The sequence below is a fragment of the Podarcis tiliguerta genome, assembly GCF_965153285.1.
Source record: "Podarcis tiliguerta genome assembly, chromosome: 9".
Taxonomy (NCBI): Eukaryota; Metazoa; Chordata; class Lepidosauria; order Squamata; family Lacertidae; genus Podarcis; species Podarcis tiliguerta.
In genome coordinates, this window is record NC_139542.1 from 58823399 (window position 1) to 58836716 (window position 13318).

The 13318-nt window shown below is 45.3% G+C and overlaps 2 protein-coding genes across 20 annotated transcripts in view; one reads left to right on the forward strand and one right to left on the reverse strand.

Annotated features, from left to right (window-relative positions):
* The window catches only part of RBM47 (RNA binding motif protein 47), a 95446-nt gene extending 87680 nt beyond the window's left edge, over positions 1-7766 (forward strand). For 17 of the 18 annotated variants that reach the window (XM_083458286.1, XM_083458301.1, XM_083458291.1 and 14 more), the window contains 2 exons: positions 979-1169; positions 2329-7766. In XM_083458286.1, the coding sequence (XP_083314412.1) occupies positions 979-1169; positions 2329-2574 (437 nt within the window). In that variant the 3' untranslated portion in view covers positions 2575-7766. The remainder of the gene's footprint in view (positions 1-978; positions 1170-2328) is intronic. The other variant, XR_014515370.1, reaches the window with a different exon arrangement.
* LOC310685618 (uncharacterized protein) overlaps positions 1-13318 on the reverse strand; it is an 850221-nt gene that overhangs the window by 822018 nt on the left and 14885 nt on the right. Inside the window, exon 2 of one of the 2 annotated variants that reach the window (XM_083458358.1) lies at positions 9473-12156. The gene's annotated coding sequence lies outside the window, so the exon portion shown is untranslated. Of the gene's footprint in view, positions 1-9472; positions 12261-13318 lie in introns of those variants that run through there. The other variant, XM_083458357.1, reaches the window with a different exon arrangement.

The following is a 13318-nucleotide window of genomic DNA, read 5'->3' on the forward strand; positions in this document are numbered from 1 at the left end:
ACTGCCTCCCCAGCCTGACCCTTCCAGAGAAGAAGACAACAGTTCAGAATTACAACAGGGGTTTGAGGGAGGTCACAGCTCAGAGGCATATGAGGGGGAAAGCTGGAAAATAATGGGAGAGGAGGAAGAAGAAGTACCAGAGGGCGGACCGCTGACGGACACAGTGTCTTTAGAAAGCATTCCAGACCCCCCCCCCTCCCAGAACCCAGCGGGCATTGAAAGTAGGAGAGCAGAGACCTCAGAGGGAGAAGGCACAGGCCAGCCATCGTAGGGATGACGTATAATGGGAGAGGCTGAAGGGGTGGGGTTTCCCTCGGAGCAACACCATTACTCTAAGAGGCTGCATTTCTAAGCCTCTCTCTGTGAATATTGAATAAAAGCATTGGTAAGAACTTTCCTTGTCATATCCATTCCTGGCCACCTACCGTGGGGATAGGGACGCGGGTGGCGCTCTGGATTAAACCACAGAGCCTAGGACCTGCCGATCAGAAGGTCGGCGATTCAAATCCCCGTGATGGAGTGAGCTCCCGTTGCTCGGTCCCAGCTCTTGCAAACCCAGCAGTTTGAAAGCGCACCAAAAAGTGCAAGTAGATAAATAGGTACCACTCCCGCAGGAAGGTAAACGGCGTTTCCGTGCGCTGCTCTGGTTCGCCAGAAGCAGCTTAGTCATGCTGGCCACATGACCTGGAAGCTGTACGCCGGCTCCCTCGGCCAATAAAGCAAGATGCGTGCTGCAACCCAGAGTCGATCACAACTGGACCTAATGGCCAGGGGTCCCTTTACCTTACCGTGGGGATTGGAACCTCTGATGCCTGACAGCATCTGAGGAAAGGAATGTGTTCCATGACATTCCACAATGTGCTCCGGAACCCGTACATATCACGCTAGATTAAAAGCTACAACAACAAATGTCAAGAGTGCCAGGATTATGACTGTCTCAAGCGTAGACTGAAAATATCCCGTTCTGGTCTATTTCAGTGGCTATCCCAACTATTGGTACCCAGTATTCCGTGTTTCAAGCAGCGCCAACAGCAAAGATGATCGAAGATGGGAAAATCCACGCCGTTGAGCATATCATCAGTCCCATTGCTGTCCAGCAGGATCCTGCTAGTGCAGCGGCAGCTGCAGCCGCCGTATTACCTTCAGTTTCAACCCCTCCTCCTTTTCAGGTAAATTTTCATCAAGGTGTAGAAAGCCTTGCTTCTTGCCATGCTGCTGTTGAGAGAGTGTCCTTGTTGAGAAAACGAGACCCCTGTCTCCAAGTTCGTTCACTTACGCTGCATGTGGGATCTGGCGGGAGCATATTGTTATTATTTATCAAAATAAAATAAAAATACAAGGGAAAAGCACAAAATACATAATAAAAATACAGACAGCACAAAACAATAATCTCTCTGCCCTGTGTGGGCAGGATAGATGTGCCAAACCAACACATTTTCAGGGCCCCAACCAAATACCTGGCATATCCAATTGTGTGAAGATAGATAATCTGAACTTAAATTATTTCAAAGGTTTTTTGGGGGGGGTAGGTGATGATTAGGGATGCCATGTGTCCTCTTTTCCCAGGACACATCCTCTTTTTCAGGGGTAAAATTTCCGTCTGGGTGGATTAAATTTGTCAAAATGTCTCTGGTTATACTTTCTGTTTGAGACATGTCTATAACTGGTGGTTGCTTTCCTTTTCTCTCCCCCCCCCCCCCCGCAATATATCACAGCTTCTATAGCCTACATATAGTAGGGGTATTTAAAATGAGAGTTGTCATAGCGTCCTCTTTTGTTGCTCTTCAAAATATGGCAACCCTAGCAAGGATCATCAGAACATGTCCCTGTTTCTATAGCATCCCTCACAGTGAGGTACAAAGTCCTCGGATAACATTCTCCAAATGTTATAAAATCTGAGGGTGTTTGAGAGACGCTGGTTCGGGGATGGCAGAAAGAGACCAAGTTACAGACAGCAAATTCTCACTGTTCCAAGAAAAAGGATGTGGCCCAGTGGTGTAGCGTGGGGGGTGCAGGGGGGGCCGGCCGCACCGGGCACAACATCTGGGGGGTTAGGGGGCGCAAATCCATGGGTTAGGGGGCGCAAATTACTTGCCTTGCCCCGGGTGCTGACAACCCACGCTACGCCACTGATGTGGCCTGGTTTCTAAAATATGCTTAGGCATGCAGGCTATAGATCAGTCGGTAGAGTGTGAGACTCTTCCTCTCACAGTCGTGGGTTCGAGTCCCACAGTTCTACGATTCTATATTGTAGCAGACTTTTTTCTTTCTTTTCTTGGGGGGCGGGAACTATTTCAGGGATTGAGATTTCACTGTTGTCGTTTCCAGGGCCGGCCCTTAACTCCCGTGTACACGATGGCTCCCAACGTGCAGAGAATCCCAGCCGCGGGGATTTATGGCGCAAGTTACGTTCCCTTCGCTGCCCCAGCCACAGCGACGATAGCCACACTACAGAAGAATGCCGCTGCTGCAGCCGCTGCAGCCGCTTATGGCGGCTATGCCAGTTATATCCCTCAGGCATTCCCAGCTGCAACATTTCAGGTTCCGATCCACGATGTCTATCAAACCTATTGAAACAGCTGGTCTTTTTTGGGGGGGGGGTTGGAGGGTCTGGGGTGGGAGGGGGGGGATGGGATTGCATTGAAGGAACATTTTACTATTTATGAAGAAAGAACCTACTGCGGATGACTTACATTTGGATGCCAGAAAACTGCTGATAAAACCTGGAAGTGAAGTTCAGATCAACGATATCATCGAGTTTGAAATCTTTTATACATATGAAGTTTTTACTAACTTTTTAGGCTGTTTTAAAAAATTTTAATATGCCTGTATTCCTACATTTCTAAAACGGCTTGTTTTTCCAGTGCCCATTCTTCTATGCAGGTTTATTACACAGCGGTAGGTTTTTAGCAATTATTTTCACCATGTTTGTGGTATGAAGGTTATTTTTTAGCAAGTTCTGCACTCCAGAGATTTCTATTTTGTAGTGCCTTTAATAATATATCAACTAAATATTGAAAAAGCGCATCTGAGCAGCTAGGGAAAAGTTTTTAAACAATATATTTTGAAGAATATATTCATATTTAAAGAATACATGCAATAGATTTTTTTTTAAAAGAAAGAAATTATATACAAACGTGTGTCTTATTTAAAAAGTTAAACTGGAAAGTGCAATTTGAAAGTGACTGAGACCTCTGCATTACGTCCTGGCATTTGTATGGTTTCTTAGTTATCTGGAGCCACAACAAAGCCCCTCTTTGTTGATATAAAGATGCTCCTATGAATTAGCTCGGTTAAATTACGCTTAATTTTGAGAATAACCTGCTCCACAGAGCCACCTTAGATATTTATCAGCATTCTTTAATATTTTCCAGGCTCCGAGCATAAGCAAGAAGCAAGTCTATTATATTTCATGGAGGGAAAATATTCTTCCAATTTGCTCATTTACTACAGAAGCAGTTGCCCTAGGATTTTTATTTTTAAGGGTTTATGGAACCCTACGGCATCGCTGCACATGTGAGTACAGTCATACCTTGGGTTACAGACGCTTCAGGTTGCGCGTTTTCAGGTTGCGCACCGCACCAAACCCGAAAGTACCGGAACGGGTTACTTCCAGGTTTTTGCGCATGCGCAGAAACGCTAACTCGCGCTTTGCACATGCGCAGAAGCACCGAATCATGACCCACGCGTGTGCAGACGCAGCGCTGCGGGTTGCGAACGTGCCTCCCGCAAGGATCACGTTCACAGCCCAAGCATCCACTGTAGTATGTAGATTGCTCCAAACTCCATCTGCAAGCTTCTGTCTTTGGTGTTGCTCCTTCATGAGAAAGCAGGCCTTCAGATGTCATGAAACCAAGCTCTCTTGTGGGAGGAACTGTTTCTCAGTGACTCTGCATGCAGGAAATCTCACGTTTAGTCCCTGGCATCTACACAAAATGGATTGGGTAGCAAGTGACCTCTGTGCCAGTCCATAGTAGTCGATACCAGCCTGACCCAGTGCAGTTGCTGTCTTATAGCAACTCTACCTTGGTTTCATTTATACAAGCACAGTAACCATGGTTACACTTTGTGGTAGAGTTAGTTGGCTCCCGAGAATCAGTGGTGTTGTGTCCCATGGTGCAAATGGCAGCATTTATTCTAGATACTCATATTCTGTGCCTTTAGCTTCCATTTTTAAATAGAGGTTAAGCCAAAACTTGAATCTAAGTGAGAAGGAACTAAAGGGCTGTTTGTCTCACAATGTGAATACCGGCCATTTTGTCAAGAGGTTTTTAATATCTTTCTCAGATTTTTTTAGACATGGTATTTGACTCGTGACCAGTGGCCTTCGATGCCTGCTTCCATAGTTTCAGCTTTGGATAACTTTTTGTTTGTCCTAAATCCTTACCAATTTGACCTCTTTGGGTTGGCTGAATTTTGGCCTCGCACAAGGCGCCGCTGGAATTTGAAATTGCCCTGCTGCCATGTGCTAAGGTGTCAGTGTAAAAGGGTAAAAGTAACTGTCTGTGGTGGAACTTCTGCATCAAACCCAAACAAGTCAGGATTCCCTGACAAGGAAATATCAATTCTGCACCAACGCAAGTCAACCTTTGTGACCTGCACATAAAATCTAGTCCTTAGGAAAGTCGAGGAGCAATGTAGGACATTGAAGTGCCCCAGCTTTCATAGGCTGCTGGGAGTCTTATTCAACCACCTCTATGACGCTAGACTTTCAATCTTCACGCTTTTCATGTGAACTAAAGTCCCTTTTTTTTTTTAAGGACAAAAATAAAAGGCTCCAGAACTCAGCTTCCTAAGTATATCTTAGCTACTTTCAGTTGGTGATCCTTTTTGTGTATTTGCACGGCATCATGACATTTGCACGCAGCCTTCATTCTAAGTTTTATAACAGTTCGAGAGGAAAATCTGCAGATACGTGGGAGCTTGCTACATATACCGGTTACTCACATGTGCAGAGATTCAAAGGGGATAGTAGATTCCCTTTCCTACTTTGGGTTTTCTCATGTCCTGCTTTAGCGCTTTATACATGAATAACTTCTTTGAACTCCATAATGTGAACAAGCCCAGTATAGTCTCAAACCTTCGTTCTTTTTCTAGTGTATGCTGTAGAGACAAAAGAATGTACACTAGTGTAGTCCAGGACGAAACATGCTCTTGTTCACCATAAATATTGCTTATTAAAGTAGCTGCGTCAGTTTCTTGCTGAGGTTAAGGGGCATAGTAATACAGTACTTAAGTGGGTTTTGTTCTCTCGCCTTATTCTCCTTTCCACACGTGGTTCCCATTACCATTTAATGGGACTTGTGTATGTACACCGGAGAAGGAAGTTATATGGACCACTTTTTGTTTTTTTTAAGCCTGTAAATATATTTGCAGTACATTTTAAGAGTCGTTTTATTTCTCTGTATTACACGGCAATGCAGTGTGCCACAAAGTCAATGTTTTATTTCAACGGTTATTAAAGAAGAAGAAGAAGAAGAAGGTTAGGTAATATTATTGCAGTGTTTTGTGGCCTGTTTCAAGGCTTTTTTTGTAGTAGTGCAGTGAATGTAAAATACAGTAAACTTTGCCATGAGTGGTTCGGTCGGCTTTAGGCGACGTGGCCCAGTACCACTTGAAACTTAGGTGCCTTAGATGAATCTACAGATGATGAGTGGATTCCAAGGGGTCGTGAAGGGAGCCCTTTCGCACTCAACCACACTGCTGCTTCAGCAGACCCTCCCACCGATTTGCCCCAAAGAGATGCTCCCACAAATCTGGGAACCTGCTAGAAGCAACCACAGAAACCCTAGTGATTTGAGTAGGATTCCTTGGGCCACATAGATAGCACCCTGGGATCCCAGCCTAGGCATTCAGTATGTACAGATGCCTAAGGCAACAAGCTGAATTCAGAAGCTTAGGTAATGCTTAGAATTAAAGAAGAGCTTTGTGTGCAGTTTTCAGAATCCAGACAGCCCTCCTCGGCAAGCTTTTCCAGAATTTAAATCCTAAATGAAAATATTCTCAAGGGTATCATTCCCGCACCCACATGTTACAGGAGAACTGGAAAGCATTTTGCTATAGAAATAAGTAGCAGTCATTATTTTTATTTTTAAAAATGGGTGGTCCTTTAAAATATCCACAACGGGAGGGCTTACTGGTGCACCCTACCTCAAAGGGCCACCGTTAACTACTGATTTTATTTATTTTTTCACAAGCTGCATTGCTTTCACGTGGCTATCCAAAAAGCCCTGCCACACTTGAAATACGTTTGCTTCAAAGCCTGGATCCTAAACACAGTCCAGTTGCCCCTGGCGCGTTAAATTTGAATTTGAACGGTACTACCACAATTCGGGCAGGGTGGCGCTGTGGGTTAAACCACAGAGCCTAGGACTTGCCGATCAGAAGGTTGGCGGTTCGAATCCCTGCGATGGGTGAGCTCCCATTGCTCAGTCCCTGCTCCTTCAACCTAGCAGTTCGAAAGCACGTCAAAGTACAAGTAGATAAATAGGTACCGCTCCAGCGGGAAGGTAAACGGCGTTTCCATGCGATGCTCTGGTTTGCCGGAAGTGTTTTAGTCATGCTGGCCACATGGCCCAGAAGCTGTACGCCGGCTCCCTCGGCCAATAAAGCGAGGTGAGCGCCACAACCCCAGAGTTGGTCACGACTGGACCTAATGGTCAGGGGTCCCTTTACCTTTACCACAATTCAGGCAGGATAGCAAATAATTGAACAAAAAGGTAGCCTAGCCCTCATTAAAAAACCCAGCATTTTGGAAGGCCAGCTGGGCTAGAATTACCCCCCCCCAACACCTAGTGTTTGGGGAGGTTTTGCGTTTCGCTGTGTTCTTTTTGAATCGGGGAGCATTCCAGCCGTACGAATCGTTACGGTACGATGTGAAGTAGGGCAGTCAAGACACAGGTTTTTCCACTACAACAGAAACTTAAGAATGTAAGACAAGTCCCGCTAGCTCACACCAAAGCCCCATCTAGTCCACCATCCTTTTTTCACAGTGGCCAACCAGATGGAGAAACCATAAGTAGGACCTTAGGCCTCTTTCATGGGCTACAGCTATGGAGAAACTCAACACAAGTTGGGGCAACCTTCGAGTGCAACTTTCTGAATCAATCAAGCAGACTTTTTCTCCGCCATCTCCCATTCCGCTATCTTCTGTGAAATCTCTCGTAAAACCGGTTGCCGGTGGCAAAAGCTGCAGGTTACCATGCTCAAACGAAGCACCACTAGCTCCTTAGTTTTTCATCTCCCACGTGGGAGACCCAATCTTTGAAACCTTTATTCCAACAGGACTGCTTGTGCCAACCTACCCGAGTACTTGAACAGGGAAGCTCTTACTGTATTTTACATATACGCGTATAGCATCTGTAAGAAAAGCAAATCCCCAACAAATAACCGAGTGAATGTTCTTTGAAATGCCCATAGGAACTCCGGACAGGTGCAAAAGTGCTGGCTTGCAACACCATGTAGCAGGGATCATCGAGGCCATTTAAGCGTCAATGAACCACCACTCAGTGGTCTGACTACACAAACCATTTCATTTATACACTACTGAGGCAAGTTTATGACTTGAAATGTGAACTTTTCTTAGGTTAAGAACAAACTATAGAAAAAGATATTATTATGTATGTTTGCCTTGTTTTCAAATGTGCTATTTACTTTAGGCGTTTATTTTTGCTGTATTTCCTGTCCTTTTGTGAATGTCGGTGTTGCTGCTGTTCCATGAAAAGTACTTTCCTAGGAGGTAGTAAATAAAACATTCCTTAAAAACAGATGGTTATCCATATGAGAATTGTCTTTTAACAACGGGGTCTCTCCGGCTGTTTCCTCGGCGTTTCAGACAGTGGAACCATAAGGGTGGGACTCTAAGGGTGGGAAACGATGCCTTATGAGGAACGGCTAAGGGAGCTGGGCATGTTTAGCCTGGAGAAGAGGAGGTTAAGGGGTGATATGATAGCCATGTTCAAATATATAAAAGGATGTCACATAGAGGAGGGAGAAAGGTTGTTTTCTGCTGCTCCAGAGAAGCGGACACGGAGCAATGGATCCAAACTACAAGAAAGAAGATTCCACCTAAACATTAGGAAGAACTTCCTGACAGTAAGAGCTGTTCGACAGTGGAATTTGCTGCCAAGGAGTGTGGTGGAGTCTCCTTCTTTGGAGGTCTTTAATCAGAGGCTTGACAACCATATGTCAGGAGTGGTCTGATGGTGTTTCCTGCTTGGCAGGGGGTTGGACTCGATGGCCCTTGTGGTCTCTTCCAACTCTATGATTCTATGATTCTATTCTATGATTCTATGATTCTCAGAAGAATGATCGGAAGCGGTGGCGGAGCTTAGGTAAATATCACCCAAAGAGGTGGGGCACAGAGGGAGCCCACCGCGGCAGCAGCACAGGGGCACACTTGCATGCCCAGGTCCAACGTTGCCACACACTCTTCTCTCGCTGCCAGAGCTGCCGAACCACCTGCACGAAAGCAGGAGCTTTCTCTAGCGCCACAGCCGTTCTCCGACTCGTGGGTCAACCTTGACCCTGCGAAGGGGGAGCCACAACTGGGTGCATCAGATGGGACATGCAGAGAGCGATCTTCACCCTCCGTGCTCTCCAGCCCCCGCTGCCGGCAGGGCATGAGGGGGATCTCAGGGTGTGTGTGCCTGGTTCACACCCAGATTGTGTGCCCAGGGTCACACGCCCCTAAGCTACACCACTGGTCAGGAGGTCCTCCAATTGCAGAGTGGTCTCCTTCTCACATGTTCAAGTCAGTGAAGGCCTACACGTTACCATCCAAAGAGGGCAGGGAACTCAGAGTCTAAAACTGCTTAACGGCACTGCTGTTTTCAGATGAGGCCAAGAATAGACACTGTTTTGAAGCATGTAAAAACAGATGCCTGCTTCCTCCACTCGCTCCAGAAGGCCAAGCCAAGTTTCCCGATTGCGTGGTATTATAGGCCGGCTGGTGATATTGATAGAGTATGTGTGTGCCATATTGGACCATCCACACATTATTCCACTTTATTACTGATAGTTGTGTGATGCTTTTCCCCAGGACCCGAGCACACCCAGCCTCAATGAGGATATCTAGTTCTTTATTGGAAAAACACTCAATTGCATCAGCTCCAGAGGTGCTACTTTCGGCACTGTGGTCTAAACCACTGAGCCTCTTGGGCTTGCCGATCAGAAGGTTGACGGTTTGAATCCCCGCAATGGAGTGAGCTCCCATTGCTCTGTCCCAGCTCCTGCCAAACTATCAGTTCGAAAGCATGCCAGTGAAAGTAGATAAATAGGTACCGCTGTGGCAGGAAGGTAAACAGATTTTCTGTGTGCTCTGGTTTCCGCCACGGTGTCCTGTTGCGCCAGGAGCAGTTTATTCATGCTGGCCACATGAACCAGAAAGCTGTCTGTGGATAAACGCCAGCTCCCTCGGCCTGAAAGCGAGATGAGCACCACAAACCTATAGTTAAATTTGACTGGACTCAACCATCAAGGGGTCTTTTACCTTTATCTTTTTACTCTTGCTAAGGAGCTAGTTAGGTGTCTACCTCTTCAGACTTGTGCAAAGACCCGGACTCGTTGGCACAACAGCATGGCCATGCCCCTTTCAGCTCACTTGAGCCCCCTCGTTCAACACAAGGCCCCGTAAGCCACCAGAGACTACTGTGCTGCAACTCCTGCAGCTCCTATTGCTTTAAGTCCCTCCTTGTCCTCTGATGGGGCGCAAGGAACCTGGTCTATACATTTGCAACATCCAACATTGTATTCTCAGCTGTCATCGGACTGCAAATCCCATCCTACTTTGCCATTGGGCATGCTGGCTGGGACTGGTGGGAGCATCGGTTAAAAGGATTACACACGAATGTGGGAAGATCAATGACCAGCATCTAAGCCACACTGAACAGTTAATTTATTTTGAAAAGATTGGTGGAAGTTTTAACCCAACGTGCTCTCGACCCAGCTTCTCTGTTTACATCTCTGAGGATCCTTTTTTTGTGCTCAATGCCATTGCCTTTGTGGTTGGGATTTGCAAAAGGAACGGGAGGTTTTCTAAAGAGGATTTTATTTAACAGGAGACGCTGCTTTTCTCTCCTTTCGGTCAAATCCACCTCCCAAGGAACACAAACTTCCTTGTTACGCTGTTTTGTCCTTGTAGCTAGTACACAGAGGAGAAGGAGGAAACAGTCGGTAGTTGGCACTTAGTCCATCTCAAACTCGTTTTCCAACATTTCGCAAGTAGCTCGGATCATGTGGTCTGTGGGGAAAGAAACTGAGACTTATAATCACTTTTTCCCACAAAGGAAGGTGTGTTTAGAAAAAACACACCATATATGTGGCTTTTAAACTACTACGCATTTGGTGGTTTGATCCCAAACAAAGAAGTTTAAGATCATTTTGGGTTTGGTTTTGTTTTTTAAATCTGCTTAGTGGGAACCTATTATTTTAAATTCCACATTTAATTTTCTAGCCCTGCCTCTGAGGCACAATTCCTTTTTTGGATACATACTAAGTTAATTTGTTTTTTCCAGGTTGATGTGTCATGGGCAGTTTTCTGTAGAGGGCATGGAGCCATTACATGCATAGACCACATATGACAACACCCCTGATCTCTATATGTCTGCTGGGACGGCTCAGTTGGTAAAGCATGAGACTCTTAATCTGAGGGTCGTGGGTTCGAATCCCACATCGGGCAAGAGATTATTGCATTACAGGGGGTTGAACTAGATGGCTCTTGTGGTCCCTTCTTACTAGACAATTCTATAATTCTATGTCTTTAGGGCGGGAATACATGGATAGCGTGGGTGGCTCCATGTTTGTGCATGCAATGATGGCAGAGAGGAAGGAATATGCAGGGCTGGCTTTCTCCTTCCTCTGCCCTCTCCCCATCCCTGAATCTCAGGAAAGGTGAAGGCCAATCCAGCATAATTCACACACTCCGTATATTTTGCTGCCTGAGGCAAAAGTTGGTGCCCACCCTCCTTCTGTAAGCTGACCGGATCAAGAGTTGGATCTTATTTCAATGCTGGAGATGGGGCAGTGGGCTCATCTACACAGCTGCAAATAAAATGCTTTAAATGTGTTGTAAAGTGCAATATACAAATGTGACACTAGATGGTGCTGGCAAGCTATGCAAAATTCCATGCATTTTTCAAAACTTTTTTTTAAAAAAAGTATTTTCGAAGCGTTTTTTTATATGTGTGTAGATTCCACCAGTGTCTGCCACCCCAACCGAAGACAGCAGGCTAGCTCTGGAGTGGTGTGGCAAGCAGGGTACGTTGATCTGTCCTCTGACACTGGGCTGCCATCCCCCTCAAAATCCACCATCTGAAGTGGCTGCCTCACTCTGGATGATGGTAGAGCCGGTGCTGTTGCCCACTTCCTACCCACTGGTCTTCCTATTGAGGGCAGAAAACAGTGTTGCCTACGGGACTTAATATCCTGCATGGGAAGTGCATAAAAGAGGTCTAGAATGCGCCAAGCTCTTGCAGGAGACAAATCAAGCCTCCAGTTGCTCTCCAGGCACAGAAAAGACCACATTTCAAACAGTATTTTCTTCAGAAGCAGTGGCCTCTATTAATAACTGCTGCACTTTATGATCATCCCACACTTCTAAGTTCCTGTGACAACGAAGGAACAAAGTACTACATTGCAACTGTTACTTGCATTACTGGTTTTTGTTTTTAAGTTCATTTTTGAATATATATATAAATTTATTTATTTGGTCTTTCAGATTAAAGTTTTACAATCACATATCCAACATCCATCATAAAAACAAGATTCCAAAGAATCTCCTGGACTTCCCTTGTCCCCTTTGCGGATTCTATTGTTAGTCATTTCCTCCTGCATCTTTTATAATAATCCAGATCTTTTACATCTCCATTGTATCCAAAATTCACCATTAGACTACAAGTGTTATTCCAATCCTGTTAACAATTTTAGCTGTTTACAATGGTTTTTAAGATAAATTATAAATTTCCCCCATTCCTTATTAAAATTTTGGTCTTCCTGGTTTCTGATTCTTCCAGTCATTTTAGCCATTTCAGCATAATCCATCAACTTGATCTGCTATTCTTCTCTGGTTGGGTGGACTGGTCTATTGCTTTAAGGAAGATGGTCTCCTTGCAATTCCTTATTTTGTACATAACTGGGTGCTGATGCACAGACTGGATCCTCCATTTGAGAACATTTTGAGAATGTGAGATCAACAATAACAACAAAGAGCCATTATTAATTATTACATTCATATACTGCCCTATACACACGGATCTCAACATATACAATGTACGCACAGTATGTACAATGTGGTACATATTTTCATTCATGTTGTAAATTACGGTAGCTGTACAGTATCCATGATAATCATAATATTTTTCACTACATTCCAAGGACTGCTGTTCCCGAAATATATAAGGGCTGCAAAAATGATATCTGAGGGGTTAGCATCCTTCATCTTCGGTCACATCCGCGCCATACCTTTCAAGTATGAGGCTTTCCCCCCAAAGAAGAAGAAGAAGAGAAGAGTTTGGATTTGATATCCCGCTTTATCACTACCCTAGGGAGTCTCAAAGCGGCTAACATTCTCCTTTCCCTTCTTCCCCCACAACAAACACTCTTGTGAGGTGAGTGGGGCTGAGAGACTTCAAAGAAGTGTGACTGGCCCAAGGTCACCCAGCAGCTGCATGTGGAGGAGCAGAGACGTGAACCCGGTTCCCCAGATTACGATACTACCGCTCTTAACCACTACACCACACTGGCAGTCCTGGGAACTGTAGTTCACACCTCACAGAGCTAGAATTCCCAGCATCCTTAGAGTTCCGTTCCCAGGATTCTTTGGGGAAAAGATATGCGCTTGAAAGGCGTGGTGTGGACATGACCATGTATCTGGGGGTTACACCGGCAGTTGTCACACCTTATTTTGGAGAGAAGGAAGATAACCGAGAGTACAAAAGCAGGGGGAAGGGGGACGTACGCCTCTGGGTAATTATAAAGACATAAATCATGGTTATTTATTTATCCACTCTTGCGTATCCAGCCTTTCTTCCATTATAATGGCGCATGGTGAAAAGGAAGACTTGCTTGTGGAGTCAGAGTCTCACATGTCTCCTCCGAGGCTTAGTTACCCTGGATTCATTTCCTCCTTGGGAGTTGCATAATCGCACAATTCTCTGGAATTGCAAAGCTTAGCAAATACCACCGCAGTGTTTTGTTTTTTGGTAAAGCACCGACACCAAATTACCGGAATCCAGATACCTTTTGTCTTGTCGGAGCGCTTGCTCTACCCCCCACCCCCTTCCCCAATCCCTTTGCTTTACAGGGTGTTGTTAAAAAGGCT